The sequence below is a fragment of the Arachis hypogaea genome, chromosome 17 (assembly GCF_003086295.3).
Source record: "Arachis hypogaea cultivar Tifrunner chromosome 17, arahy.Tifrunner.gnm2.J5K5, whole genome shotgun sequence".
NCBI lineage: Eukaryota > Viridiplantae > Streptophyta > Magnoliopsida > Fabales > Fabaceae > Arachis > Arachis hypogaea.
Genome location: NC_092052.1, coordinates 16463094 through 16479452, shown reverse-complemented (window position 1 = coordinate 16479452; position 16359 = coordinate 16463094). Strand labels below are relative to the sequence as shown.

The 16359-nt window shown below is 29.7% G+C and overlaps 1 protein-coding gene and 1 long non-coding RNA gene across 2 annotated transcripts; one reads left to right on the top strand and one right to left on the bottom strand.

The window, feature by feature from the left end:
- Window positions 1-543: 543 nt before the first annotated feature.
- On the bottom strand, window positions 544-14736 carry LOC112762895 (uncharacterized). The gene is made up of 6 exons (XM_072221713.1): window positions 14607-14736; window positions 14290-14364; window positions 3132-3605; window positions 2211-2303; window positions 1469-1866; window positions 544-1131 (listed from the first exon to the last, which is right to left on the bottom strand). Exons 1-6 carry the CDS (start codon window positions 14653-14655, stop codon window positions 544-546), a joined length of 1677 nt encoding a protein of 558 aa, XP_072077814.1. The 5' UTR covers window positions 14656-14736.
- Window positions 4163-6714, top strand: LOC140181106 (uncharacterized). Its single transcript, XR_011875764.1, has 2 exons — window positions 4163-4333; window positions 6445-6714. It is a non-coding gene; the product is annotated as an uncharacterized lncRNA (long non-coding RNA).
- Window positions 14737-16359: the final 1623 nt, after the last annotated feature.

Here is a 16359-nt window from a genome sequence, read left to right as displayed (position 1 = left end):
TGAATTTCATGTAGCTGTTTTCCGCACTTCTTGCTTGATGTAAATTTCAAAATTCAAATAAATAACTAACTATCAAATGATCTAATTTAATCTAAAATAGATATAGATATTATATATAGGAATATTACTAGACAACTAATTATTTATTATTTTTTTTTTAATTTTCTTATGAGAATAATATTTTGTCTAACACATGTATAATGTAATTTTTAGAGAAAATTAAAGAATGCTAGTTAGGAATTTCCAATAATTGCAGAATATATATATATGAAAAAAAATAAAAAATTTGGCAAAAGAGGTGACAACAACTTTAATGTTTCTAGAAAGAATCGTCTTACAAACATTCTTAATAGCCTTTTTGTTCTACAATGTATTAAGCAACCTAATCAAAGAAACACTACAAGAAACTTTTGGATAGAGACTGATTTTAACGACCAATTTGATCGATTGATCGCTAATGACCAATTTGATTTGGCATTGGTTTGACGGCCTTATTTTAAAATTGGTCACTATTCAGATAATTTCTTATATTGGAATGAGCTCTCAGAAAAGATCATTCTTATGTACCAAAAGACTTATTGGGGTAACAAAATCATAGATCTTACAAGAGAAGACGAGTGGCACAGAAGCAAGTGCAAGTATGAAAATGAAGATCCATTTGGGGAAGAAAGAGAAGATTAAAACACCAGCACAAAGAGCAGTGAAAGTAATGGTGATTATAGAAAGAAAAAGAAACAAACACCCAATTGCAATCTTCCGATGACGAACATTGACCTGGTCAAACATTTTCTGCTTGCGTGGGCTGTGTATAACTGAAGTGAAGAAGAGCATTGAAAAAACAAGGAGGGTTGTTATAACAACGATTGATAGAAGGAATATGATGTACCATGTGGTCTCTTTAAAGATAGGAGTTGGTCCTTGAACAGTGTTGGTCCGAATAGTGAGAGCAGCAGTTACAGCCAATGTGGTAACAAGAGTTCCAATAATCATAAAATTGTTTGCTGTTTCATTCTGTTCTGACATAGCTCTTTCATGAAGCTCTTTGTGTTTCTTATAGAATAGTTCCTCTGGAGTTCGTCCTTTCACATTTTTCATGCTTTTAAATGCACCTGGAACTATGCTTGCCACTTCCTATGTATAATTCAGATCAAAACAAGTTAGTTTAGATTGGATCATTCTTAGTTGCTTTCTGAATCAACCAGTTTATATCCTAAAGTCACTTTATATTTGTTATGGCTTGTTATTCAACTAATAAATTAGCGCAACAATTATAATTTGGAGAAAATTCAGTGCAGTTGTCTTCATATGAAGTTATTAGTTTATTATTAGTGGAAAATTGTTAGATGCTTTAACATATTTGACTAAATTATTATCTAAAGATTCTCAACTAACAACTTCATATGAAAATAATTGCAAGTGATGAGTTTCCACCTTATAATTTACTCTTAGAATTAATGTGTAAATTGACCTGAAACCATCGTTCCTCACTGAGAAGTAGAGAATGACAAGGTGTTCCAAATCTTTCTGGAGCTGAAAGCTTTCCAGCATAGTGAAGAATATTGTTTCCCTTAAAATCAAGGAATTGCACAATAGCATTGGTGTATGCACCCTTGCTTAATATTAATTGGTATGTAGTTACTCGTCGATTTAGAATGGCTATGTGAAGTAAGCTTTGCCCCTTTGAATTCACTTCCATCAACAAATTTGCATTGTATCCAAACATAAATTCCAAAATCATGTCGTTTCCTAATTTTGCTGCATCAAACATTGCTTTTGAAATTCTTGCACACTCAAACTCCTCCCCTTCCATATGCTCAAATACCATACGCACAATGTCTCTATATCCAGCTGCATCACCCTCCAAGGCTAATACAAAAACAAATAATAAATAAAATTAGTTTTCAATTATTAAAAATTAAGTTGGCATAACTTATCCCAAAACTAGTTCAAGATTTAAAAATGATCTCATTCATATTTATATATAAAGACTATCGGATTTTTAATTTTAGACTATGTGAACTTGATACATTACTAATAACTTTTAATTTAAATAGAACTAAATTAGAATGAAAAATGCTAGGTGAATAGCAATGTTTTTTTTTTTTATATTTATTTTATATTTAAACTAATATTGACTAATTCTCCACTAAAATATTAACCTGTAGCATTTTTCATGTAGAATAGTTAAATTAAGATTTGAGAAAACTCACGCAATTTGGCAATGACTTCCAATGCAGTTAGTCCGTCATTGTTTTCGGCCCTGGCAAGTTCTGAATACATATCCAACAATGAAGATGCCACACCTATAATGTCACAGGATTGCCACTTTTGCGTTTTCATAAATATATATTATTAAAAAAAAGTTTAATTATTCTGTCAGTCCTATAATTTTACTAAATTTTTAATTAGATCCCTATATTAGATTTTGTAATTAAAGTTGCGTTTGTTTATAGAAACAGGACACTGAGATAAGGACACTGAGACACAAAATCATGTTTGCCAGAGGAGACATGGACAGAGACAATGTGTACAGAGACACTGAATTAGTGTATTTTGTGTCCATCCTGGCAGGAAGGACACGGAAACACTAATAAGGGACACAACTTATTTTTTATTTTTTTTCGTTACTTTTGTTAATTTTTCATAATTATATTTTTTATTGTTATATTTTTCATCTCAAATTTTTTGAATGAAAAAAAATTAGAATAAATTATATTTTCATAATTTGTTTTAGTTTATCACCAAACAGAATACAAAAACACAAAATTTTGTGTCTCTGTGTCCATCAGTATCTTGTCCTGTCCCGTTCTCAGTGTCTTGTCCTGTCCTGTTCTTAGAAACAAACGTAGCCTAAGTTCTTACGGTGACAAAAATATTAGAATTAATAGAATATTCTGTTAAACAAAACGAATATGTCTAATACTTACTAAATATTTTCTATAGTTTAACAAAATATTCTGTTAATTTCAATGTTTTTGACACAACAGGGATTTAATTACAAAATCGGATATAGTATAGAGACCCAATTATTAAAAAGAAACAAAGTATTGAAATTTTAATAAAACTATAGAGGCTAATAGAGTAAATAAACCTAAAAAAAGAAAGAAAGAACCAACGAGAGTTTGACTTACTATAATTGCTGGTGGTAAGTGCCAAGAAAAACAGCCTAACAATGTCTTCTTCAATGGATAACTGACGGTTCAAATAATCCAGTCGAGTATTTTGAAACAAATAATTCACCATAAGAGGCTGATTAGCCCAACATGCCAATTCAATTGGAAGCATGTTTTTGTGTCCTTTAATCCAAACCAATCCTGGATTCTTGTGAAGTAGTAATTTAGCAATTTGCACATTCCCTGAAATGGCAGCCATAGAAAAGGCAGTGTTGCCATCTACCTTGCGAATTTGCATGTCTTCCAGACTCATATGATCTATTAAGTTTTCTACAAAGCTGGTTTGTTCCATGCTCACTGCAATGTGAAGAGCTGTGTCTCCTTGCTTAGTCAAAAGAGAACAGAGCCGAGTAGGATCAGTTATATTATATGTTAAAGCTTTACTCCAATTCCCTGTAATCGCTGCCTTATATATCTGCCTTTTATATGCATCTGTGCAAATTTCAAAACAAATATATCAGAGTTTTGATCAATATTTGAAAACTGCAAAAAAGAATGTGTATATATTATATATATACACTGAATTCTTAATAAAAAATTTACAGTATAAAAATGCTTTCTTGCATTATAAGAAGCCATTGATTGAATATTTTTCCATGATTTAAAATAGAGAAACTCTTGGAGGCATCAATTTTTAGTATTTTTGGTTATTGTCTCACTAGTACAAATATTAAATTGTCTTTAACAAATAAATTTTATTAATTTATGTGTGTAAATTTTAAAAAATGTGGATACAAACTGTAAACCCTGTTAAATTAGTAGATAATTAGTCAATAAATTAGTTTTTAATAACAAAAATTAGAAATGCGAATATTATATTAAATTATGATAGAACTCATCGAAACGAGAATTTTGACACTAATTTCGAAGAAAAATGTCCAAAATTGGACCAAACGGGCCAAATCGATTGAACCAAGCCCAAACCGGACCCGTAGGCCCAACCGGCCTAGCAATTAAAATAAACCCAAGCCTTTCTCTTCTTCATTTCAGCAGCACGAAGCTGAAAGCTATCCAAGGAAGGAAAGAAGAGAAAATCACCGAAACCCTTACGGTGAACTCCAACTCCGGTAATTTCTCCGTCTGAGCTCTGATCGCTGCACCGTTTGCGGCCACGCATTCACTGCATCGAGCTTTATGTTTTTATCGGAACAATTTCATAGGTAACCTTCTATTTCACCTCAACCTCTTCTTTCCCAATTTTTGAAAAATTAAGTGGAGATATTGAATTTCTTTGTTCTTTGATGTTTTAAGATCCAATTAGCTTGAGAAAAACGTTCACTTTTGCTTATGTGAAGCTTGAGGAAACCATAATTTTATTTTAATTTTACTGAATTTGAGCTTTGAATATTAAATTAGGTATATATGTGTTATAAATGTGTATTAGGTTATGAATAAATAATTGGTGCTTGAAATTGTGAATATTGGAACTTGGAGGGAGCTGAGTCTAGTGTTTATTAAATTTTGGAAGGGTTGTGTTTGTTTTAAATAAGTTGCCTTGATCACTACGAGGAAATTGGCCAAGGTGTGGTTTAGAATTCTTGCATTTAATATGTAAGGTTTTGTGAAAACTTAGGCTAGATGACCATAAGATAGGCTGGAACGAATGTGTATACAATCATTGCTTAACATCTTGTTAATTAGTTGGTTTGGTTGGATGTTTGTGTGAAATTGAATAGCTTGATAATTATGGATTTGAGAATGTAAGTTTATAGTTAATAATGCTTGATGAATTAGTGGTGATTTAGTGAATTTGTTGATGGTTTGGACTATGATTATGGTGATGATTGCTATGGTGATGATGAAGGGTATGTAGTGTTGATTTGGTGGGTTTGAAAGTGTGTAAAATGAGACTTTTGAATTGAAAATGAGGTTTATGAGGTTTTGTTGCACTTTGGTTTTGGACTGAACTTCGGCGGGTTATAACTTGGTTTCTGGAACCCCAAATTGATTTTAATTGGTTTTAAATGAAAATTGGGATCATGAACTTTATGCCGTTCGAAGAACGGAAGAAAAATGATTTGAAACGATTGAGTTATGCCCGTCGAAAATTTTGGTGTGAAATATGTAATTTATATGTGACTATGCAGGAAACTTGTTATGATTCTGCAGCTCTGCTACTGATCTGTTTTTTTAAAAGAACGCACGTCCATGCGTACGCGTGACCAACGCGTATGCGTGGCATGGAATTTCGGCGATGCGTACGCGACTGATGCCATGCACACGCGTAAGGGGTAGTAAGCATGTCCACGCGTACGCGTGACCCACGCGCACGCATGACATAAAGTTTTCACCCACGCGTACGCATGACAAAGGGACGCGCACGTGAGCTGCAGCTTCATACTCCCACACGCACGCGTGAGTCACACGTACGCGTGGCCCTCATTTCAGCAAACATGATTTTCAATGGACTAAACTGTGTTTCAAACCTCTAAACCTCTATTTTCATTCTTTTAGTCATTAATAATAGTATTAAACCTGATATTCGGATGAAGTTAGGAAATGGGGTTAACTTGGAGATGAAGAAAAGCTGAAAAGTGATGAAATGACTATGAAATGTTACAGATGATCATGTATGATATTTGGCTTGAATGATTAAATGATCTGAGGTACGAGATTTCTTAGGTAAAGTACCGCGGCTTGCCACCATGTGTACCAGGTTAAAAACTCGATACTCTGTTGACCCTACGACATAAGGGTGACCGGACACTTATAAATTCCCGGGAATGTTAACCCCCATTGAGCAATATTGATTATTTGAGAAAAAGCTATGCATAGACTCTTGGGGATGCACGTCGAGAGACAGTCGAAGGTCTTCGGACTTGTTGGGTTGCTGAATAACCGACAGATGAGTCTCATCAGCCATAGGACAAGCATGCATCATATGCATTCTACTTGAATTACTTGTTTGTGCATTAATTGAGTGTGCCTAAGTGTACTTGCCATGCTAAATATATATTTGTTACCTGCAATATTTGTAACCTTCTTGTGCTTGCCTCTATCTGTTTATTTGTCTGTGAAATACTGACGGAGATGGAGGTACGGAGGAATGGTAGTATGGAACTTTGATTTAAGGTTAAGTTAAGTTAGGTTTAGATACTCTTAGAAAACCACATTTTATGCCTTTTGTTTAATACTTTAAACTCTATAATCTGAGTGTCGGCATTCTAGGATTGCCTCTGGCATTCCCAGGACCTTATATATTATGTGTGTGGCACCTTTACCATACTAAGAACCTCCGGTTCTCATTCCATACGATGTTGTTGTTTTTCAGATACAGGTCGAGAGGCACCTCGTTAGGCGTCTGGACACCTGAAGCGAAGTGGTTACTGGGTTATTTTGTTGTACAGTGATGAATATATATATTTAGTTTCCTCTTCGCATAACTTAATCTTTTGATCTTCTTAGAGGTTTATGGAGAGACAGGATTTTGTTTATATATGTTTGGGATTTTGGATATGTATGTATATATGTGTAAATATTTTCCGGCCAGCCTTGGCTTCGCGGGCTGAGTTAGGAGCTTGTTATTTTGTATCTTTGGCGCTCTACTCCTACTTTTGTTATCTTATGTTCGATAGTTATGGTTTTCCTAACACGCAGGTTAACTCGTTTCTTGAGCGTTGTGCTTTTATCTCGCGACTTTTGTTTCATCTATTCTTCAAGGCTCCTAGTATATTACAATCTTTCTGTTATTATATGTATACATTTTATTTTAGAGGTCGTAATACCACATCACCTCTATTTTACGACTTAACGTAAAGCTCAGTGTGGTAGGGTGTTACACAAACTGTATTAATTCATATGTGTAAAACTCTAGTAAATATAAATGCAAAGTGTAAATTATGTGTTTTTTGTATGCAAAATGTCTGTATATATAAATACAAATTATTACTTACCAAAATAATAATAATATTTGCTGATCACGTAGCATTGCCCTTTAAAATATTTAGTTAAAAAGAAATGAAGTTATCTTTTAGAATGAAAACAGCCAAGGCTGTTGATAATCGTTCAATCTTTATAGTAATACAAATGGGGAGCTCATATGCTGACGTGGCGCTCATACGTTGAGTCTGGGAGTTTATTTGCTTAGGTGTCGTCACTAGAAATTTTTAGATTTATATTTATAAATTATAAATTATAAATTATTATTTAGTTGTTATTTTCAAATTTTAAATTATTTATTTGGGTTGTTATAGTTAGGTTGTTATTTTTTAAATTTTAAATTTTTTTATTTAGGTTGTTATTTTTTAAATCTTAGCTTGTTTTACTTAGGTTGTTATTTTTTAAATTTTAAATTGTTTTACTTAGGTTGCTATTTTTTAAATTTTAACACTATTTTTTAAAAATTTGTTGATTCTTTTTAGCACGATTTTTTAAATTTTTGTAGATTTTTTTTCAAAAATTGCAGCTACATACGTAAATTTAAATATATTTACGTTAATTAGAATTTTAAAAATTGTTAATATTTTTATTTACTTTATCTGCAAATTTAATTCAAATTTAAATTAAAGTCAATCAAATTTAAAAAATTTTAGCTATGAGTCAACTATAAAAGTATAAGTTATGAGATATGTGTAGCACCACAATTCAAAGTACATCAAGCCCCTTTCTTTACATACATCCAAAATCTAAAATTTCTTTACTTATTCCAATGGATGGTATTCACAAAATCACAGAAATCAAACCTACAATCGACAATTTGTGTGTACGTATACGATTAATACGATTATGGACACTACCAAGTTACGGTAATTCTTCATTGCCATACTCAATTGAGATGGTTTGGCTCGATGAAGACGTGAGTTTTCTACTAATATTTTTTTATTTTATTTTAAATTTATATTATTTATATTTTAAATTTGTTTGTTTATCCCAATCTAATTGTTCTTTGATTTTTGTTTATCAATTCTACGAAAGAAAAATACACGCTTCGGTTAAGAGGGTTCTTGTGTCTCGATTCGTGACAAGGAGGCAAAACAAGTTTTGGAAAAAGAGCTGTGTAGAGATACTTGATTCACTCCTATTGGTAAGTTCTAACCAATATTTATTTCTAAAAATATTAGTGAAGATAATTTTAATGTTAATTTTTATATTATTTATTATTAATATATTATGTAATACCCTGCAGAAATGAGATCTATTGGATACACATACACTTTTACTCAACCTAATTGATAAGACCTTTCTCTTCATTGTTGAAGTTTAAATATCTGATAATCCACATTTTTCGCCTTTTTATAAAGTTAAGAAGATGACTGATAATGTGGACCTCATAAATAAATTCAAAAAGGCTCACCCTATTCAAATTGTGAGTACAGTTATAAGTGTACTTTCTATTAAAAAATAGTTTATTTTTCTCTTCCTTGGTCATTAGTAATATCTAATTTATAAATAATAATTAATAACTAATTATAATTTTAGGATGTTGACTACACCGGTGGTTTGCTTCCAACTTCAAAGGCTTCCTCAATCATTGAAGGGGAGAAAGTAGAAGGTGTTAAGGTATTTGTTCAAAAATGAATTTTTTGTTTGTTTATTTTCTCAAAGTTAGATCTTTATTTTATTAAAAAAATATTATTGAGATAAAATCAAAGGTGAGAAGGAAGTCTTTAATTTAACGTAGTATTTTGTACAGAATTTGTTGCTTGAATTTTTCAATACAGTTGCGGACAATGATGAATCCGAAGTGTTAAAAAATGCTATTACACCAACCAAGCGACTATCCTCGGAGTCGGAAGATTCGAAGGTGCAAGGAGATACCTCAACTTGCAAGAAAATCAAGATTAAGAATGAAACTTGAGAATTTGGATCACATGTTTTAGAATCTCTTTTAGAGTATATATAATAGAATAATGTCAAGCATATATTTATTTTGGTGAAAACATTGTCTTTTCTTGAGTTGTTATTTTTTTTTTTTTTGGTTCTTTTGGATTTTTGTTTGGAATTTAGAATTTTTTTAAATATAAATTGAAGTTATTTGGTTATTACTTATGGTTTAATTTTTAATTCGATTCACACCATTGATATCTGTTAATTTCTAATTTAGTATTTAATGTTATAACGTTATAAATTTCTCATATGAATTATTGTTGATACAATTAAGTTAGTTATTGATTTTAAATGTGTACTTATTTTAAAAAGAAAATCTAATTATAGTTTTTAATTTAAGTATTATATTTAAAATTTTAAATTTAAATTTAAATTTAAATAAATTTTTTTTTTAATTTTCAAGTAAGAAATTGGGTTTGAGAATATTTTTTAAAAATTTTATATAATTTATAAGCTACTATGCTAATTACAAAAGATTATATTAAAGTAAATAGAATTACCAGTCTTATTAAAATGTGAGGTTATTTATACTATTTAAAAAAAATTTTAATTCGATATTTTTCTATATTTAATTCTGTTTCTAATGTTGTCTGACAAAATTGAATTAATTTAGGAAGTTTTATTTAAAAATTTAAAATGTGTACTAACTAATTAAAAAATTCTATTTAAAAATTTAAAATTTGAAATTCTAATACTAATTCCTAATTAAGTGACTTCTTAACCGTTTTGATTTTTAAATTTAAATTTTTTTACTTGCCACATTTATAATTTTTCTCTTTACTCAATTTACATTGTTATCTTTTAAATTGTTTCTGCACAATAGAAGTACTTTTATTTTTTTCTCTTTTTAAATATTTTTTTAAATTTATGTAATTTATAAGGTTATTAATTTTTAGATTATATTTAATTTTATTTATTTTTATCGATAAATAATAGGATTGACACTATTTATCACGAAACTAATAAAATCATTTTTAAATTAACAAATTCCTATATTCCGATGAACAACGAACGTTTAATTAAAAAATTTTATTTAAAAATTTAAATTTTGCACTAACTAATTAGTAAACTCTATTTAAAAATTTGAAATTTGAAATTCTAATATTAATTCCTAATTAAGTGACTTCTTAACCGTTTCGATTTTTAAATTTAATTTTTTTTATTTGTCACATTTATAAATTTTCTCTTTACTCCATTTATATTTTTATTTTTTAGATTGTCTCTGTACAATAATAGAGGTACTTTCATCTTTTTCTCTCTTTTTAATTATAAGCTATTTATTTTCAATTTTTTTATTTAAAAAATAAAAAAATTTAACTATTAGTTGAATTTATTGACTGAGATTAAACTTATATTTATTTGAAAAAAGAAACTTTTGTGAAAAAATATATATTATTTTTCGCAAAATATATTTACGTAATTAAATAAATGAGAATGAAAAGAAAATTAAAGCCACCATTGAAGTTAAACTGACCATTTAGTTATTTATTTATTGAGTAGAGATGCAGAAGAGTGAGGAGGTTGAATTCAATTAGGATAGTTGGTGAAATGGTTGGAAAAAAAATAGAGAAAAAATGAGAACTACATGGATATAAATATATAACAAAACATAATGATTGATTTAGAATTTTTAGTGGAATAGGAATAGAGAAGAAGGAACAAATGTGCGTGGTGGGTCATGAGTATTTTGGCCAAATAAAATCTCATAAAATACAATATTTTTTATACATTATTTAGCTATTGACAAGTAATAAATTATTAGTTTATATTGTCTTCGTAATATTTTACTATATTTGTTTATAAAAAAATTACAGAAAATTCGAGTGATAGTTCCAATGGTGTGCATTTTGAATCAGTGTTGTCGGACATTACAAATAGCAGTATCAATACAGGTTGATCTTTGGATGAATTTTTTTGAAATTTGCTTATGTGAATATGCATTCACTTTATGTATTTTGATGTTCCTACCATTTATTCAATTATAAACTTTAACAGAAAATTGTTCAAAACTAATGTCTCGAATTATCTTATTAGGTGATAACCCAACACCATATTGACCAAGGTCTCCAACTACTAATCCACACTCTGGAGGTGAAAAAGAATAATGTGCCAATATTAATAGTATTAGTAATTTAGATATCACACGTGGAGCATATGATAGCCCATGTCATCAGACAAGTCAACAACAACTTCAACAAACATCAAACAATATCGACCAGTTACAAAGCCAGCGTATGTTAATATGCTTTTATTACTTAAAGACCAAACATTTAATTTTTTAATTGGTCTATTAAAAACAATCTTTGGTATATGCTATATAATTATTATAGATTCATTGGAGCACACAAATCGAATTAGATTGGCCTTCAGTGATGAGATTAACCTTTCATTTGCCTGGAAAGCAAAATATCATCTTTAAAGACGATGATGATCTTGAGAAAATCGTGGAAGAAGAGGAAGAAAAATGTACGATGTTCTTAACATGGATGGAGGCCAATAAAAAATTTGAATTAGGTCAAATTTTGACATATGCTGAGTTTCCAAATCAATTTGTTTATGATAGAGAAGCAAGGGAATGACATCCACGCAAAAGAGGGTATTCTATCGGGAGGTTAAACTATGTTCCATCGGGTACAGGTGATATTTATTATATGAGAATTTTGTTAGCTGTTCAGAGAGGTTGCACAACATATGAGTCTATTAGGACAGTTAATAGAATTACATATTCTAGCTTCCAAGATGCTTGCTATTCCATGGGACTACTGTGCGATGATAGGAAATTCATTACAGCTATTAATGAGGTAGCTGAACTTGCATCTGGTAATCAATTGAGAAAATTATTTGCAATGCTACTGATATCTAATAGCATTAGCAACCCAGAGCGTGTTTGAAATGCAACTTGAACATTATTAGCTGATGGAATACTATATGAGAGGACAAAAATTTTGAAAAATCAAGATATTTTACTATATCTTTTTTTTATATCAAGATTGTATTCTCTTATTATTTTTATTTTTATTAATAATATTAATAGTTTTATTTTGGAATTACTTATTAAATATTTCATAAAACCACCATGTGCTTTTGCTAGGACTAAACATGACTGATGACAAATTGAAAAACCTCTGCCTTATTGAGATTGAGAAGATACTCAACAGCAATGCGAGATCTTTAAGAGACTATCAATCAATGCCATATCCTGAGATGTCTGATGTTCGCCTTTTTCAGAATAAGCTAATAGAGGAGGAGTTAGCATATGACCCAAATGAGTTGACTCATACAAACTTATATACGGAACAAAAGATGACTCATGAGCAAAGGTTAGTATTCGATAAGATACTCAATGCTGTTATTACAGACTCTGGTGGTTTTTACTCCCTTTATGGGCATGGTGGGTGTGGTAAGACATTTATTTGGAATGGACTTTCTTCTACTATTCGATTTAAAGGAAAGATTATTTTAAATATCGCATCCAGTGGAATTGCGTCTTTACTCCTACGTGGTGGCAGAACGGCTCATTCTAGATTTTCAATACCCATTATAATTACTGATGAATCTACTTGCAATATCAAGTATGAAAGTTTGAAGGCTGAGCTGCTCATCCAAATTAGCTTAATAATTTGGGATGAAGCTCCAATGCTCAATAAAATGTGCTTTTAAGCACTTGATCGGACCCTCAGGGATCTTATGTCAGTTACTGATCAACATAAGACACATCAACCATTTGGTGGTAAGGTTGTTGTTCTAGGAGGTGATTTCAGACAGATACTTCCGTTGATTTCGAAAGGGAGTAGACACGATATATTGACATCAGCTATTAACTCATCCCATCTGTGGTCGTTTTGTAAGGTTCTGAAACTGCATACGAACATGAGGCTTCTAATACCTTCTTCAGATCAAGATGACAGTGAAATGAAGAGATTTGCTAATTGGATACTTGATGTTGGAAATGAAAATATTGGTTCTGTTGTTGGTGATGAATCAGAATTTGAAATTCCAGATGATCTATTGATTACAACTACTGATGACCTTCTCTTTCATTTGGTAGACTTTGCATATTCAAATTTGTTGCAAAACATGTCAAATTATAGGTATTTTTAGAGTAGGGCAATTCCTGCACCCACGCTTGAGAGTGTCGAGAAGGTAAACGATTTTGTCTTGACAATATTTCCAGGGATGGAAAAGGAGTATTTGAGTTCTAACACAACATGTCAAGCTGATGAGAATGAAGATGTACAACAAGAGTGGTTCACACCAGAGTTCCTAAATGACATCAAATGTTCGGGACTACCCAATCACAAGTTGACTTTGAAACCAGGAGTCGCTGTAATGCTACTGCGAAACATAGACCGGACTTCAGGTTTTTGCAACGGGACAAGATTAATAGTTAACGAACTTGGCAGCAACATAATTGGAGTGACGGTAGTGACCAGTAGAAATATTGGAGATAAAGTGTACATTCCAATAATGAACTTGATTCCTTCAAATTCAGGGTTGCCATTTAACTTTCAACGGAGACAATTTCCATTAACAGTATGCTTTGCAATGACCATTAACAAGAGTCAGGGTCAATCATTATCACATGTAGGGCTTTACTTGCCAAAATCAGTGTTCACCCATGGACAACTTTATGTTGCTTTGTCAAGAGTTAAGAGTCGCAGTGGCCTCAGGGTTTTAATTCTAGACAAAGACGGCAATCTAAAGTCATCAACAACAAATGTCGTGTTCAAAGAAGTTTTTAATAATATTTAGATAAGAATAATATTATTTTCATTTTAATAGCATGTTATGATTTACACTTTTGTATAAATATTTATTATAGATATAACAAATTTATCTATAACTCTGTTTTCATATTTGAGATGAAATTTGTAACAAAGAGCACAACATTATATGCCAATTGCTTTTCTATGTAAAATTGACATGCTATTATTACATTATTTTTTTCATGTCTCCCTCCTTATGGTTCAAGAATATTATAGACTTTAAACTCTTCTATTTGCTTTTTACTTTGAATAAAGATAAAACAGCATATTCAATATGTTTATTATATAATGACAATGATTGTGTTATACTAAACTCAAAAAATTTATAATTATAAAATATTATTTTTAATTTAACATGTCAAATTTAAATAGCACGATTTAATACTAATAGTTATATAAAGAGTGTAGTTGTTGATATTGGTGATATTATTCAAAGATAATATAGGACTAGCAATCTTTTTGTATGCTCCACTTTAATGTATTGATCTCTTTTTTTCCAAAAAAATTATAAACAGAAAACTTACTATCCAGTCCCCAAAAAATGCGTTCTCCTACGTGCTCCGCTTCTTCCGCCACTACAATACCCAGTTCGTCGCAATCTGTTATTCTTGCAAGGTACATAAACACAGGTTATCATGCTCATTGTTATTCATTCAATTATTAGACTTTGAAATTGCATATTAATACGTTGGAACTTAATTGGAACACATTATATACATTACATATGTAAATTTATATGGTTGCGGTCTTCAATAATTGACTACTTTTATCCACTATCAGTTTATTCCCAACATCTTTAATTTAGTGTAATAATAATTAAAAGAGATCCTATCTATGTTACCTGTTATAGCTGCTGATGAGGTACTACTTGCACCACCGAATATAGACATAACACTTTTATTGGACGTTACTAATGATGATTTTGGCTTCTTTTTTTTTTTCCTTTTAATCGGTGTTTACCATAGAATTAGTATGGTCATTTCATTACTACGGATTAGAACATCCATTTATAAGAGAAGGCCATGGACTAATAGTTGTATCCTAATAATTAAGAGTATAATGGCTTTGATTAAATGTCAAACATCAAGTATAGCATATTCTAAAGTGTTTACTAATTTCTTGATAATCAAGAATGGAATGTTGGAATTTTTGGCAAATTTATTTATTTCTACATGCAACATATATATGACATATGTACTTTTTGACCTTTTTTCTCTGCTTGAAAAGAAGGGAAAGGATTAACAAAAGATTATTTAATTTAAAGATATAGTTCGAACACATTCTTTTTTATATAAGTTACATGGGATAAACTAAAAACGGTAAAATATATTTTTTGTCCCTGAAATTTGATAAAAGTTTTAAAAATATCCCTAAGTTTTATTTTGTTTTAATTTTGTCCTAAAAGTTTTTGATTTGCATCAAATATACCCCAAACGGCTAATTTTTCAAAAAATTAAATTTAAAACCAATTCAACAACAATTTCATAAGAACAACCTTCAATACAAGCAAATCAAGCATATTTTTTATGCATTATTGTTAGATTGGTCTTAATTTTTTTGAAAATTTAGCCGTTAAGGGTATATTTGACGCAAATCGAAAACTTTTAGGACAAACTTAAAACAAAATAAAACTTAAGGATATTTTTGAAATTTTTGCTAAACTTCAGGAACAAAAAATATACTTTACCCAACTAAAAACTATCATATGTTAATTTTTTTTTCAATTACAAGAGCAATATGAATTTTAAGAGAATTTTTTCTTTTTATAAATAGAACTAAATCATTTGTTCAAGATATGCATATATAAATAATTGGTCAAGACAGTAGTTAACAACTACAAAAAACCAAACATCTTATTATTTCAAGCTGTATTGAATACACTTATTAATTAGTCAAGTTGAATCAAATATACATCACTTTATTAGTATCTATTTTAAGATTTATTTTATATTTAGTTTATTATATTTTACTTTTTATTATTTTAAATCCAATTATAATTTGATCCATATTATCTTAGCGAACTTATGAATTAAAATTTTAAAAATAAGAGACAAGAGGTATTAAAATTTTTAAATTTTGTAATTATTTTTTTATAATAAATAATATTTAATTTTTAAATTGTATAATTTATTAATTAATTTATATTTATTTTATTATACCATACACTGAAATATTTATTAAAAATTATTAATATAATAAATATCATAACAGTACAAAAGAAAAAGTGAATTGAAAAACAATATTTTCTGAAAAATTTTGTAGGAATACATTTGATTTAAGAGCAGAATAATAGTTGCCTATCCTTATTTTAGCAGATGAGTTTCTTTTAAAATAAAAAAAATAAAAGGTAAGGTCATGTGAATAAAATTTAAAAATAAGAAACATTTTGAATACAATAGAGGAATCTTAACAGAAAAATAGTAATTGATTATGTTAGCTGCAAATCTGAGATTTTCTAGTAATATGGTAACATAAACCGTACATCTAGGATAATATTTGAACTAACATGTTCATGCACATCAGCACATGTAAATAAGATTGGGTGAATTTTATAGCATTTATAATTTGGTGTCTAATTTTTATTTAATTTATTT

Coding starts and splice junctions, on each gene's coding strand:
- LOC112762895 (XM_072221713.1), bottom strand. CDS start 14,655: ATGTCTATATTCGGTGGTGCAAGTAGTACCTCATCAGCAGCTATAACA. Junction 14,365..14,606: donor CTCATCAGCAGCTATAACAG/GTAACATAGATA, acceptor CAAGAATAACAG/ATTGCGACGAACTGGGTATT. Junction 1,867..2,210: donor GGAAGTCATTGCCAAATTGC/GTGAGTTTTCTC, acceptor TTTTTGTATTAG/CCTTGGAGGGTGATGCAGCT.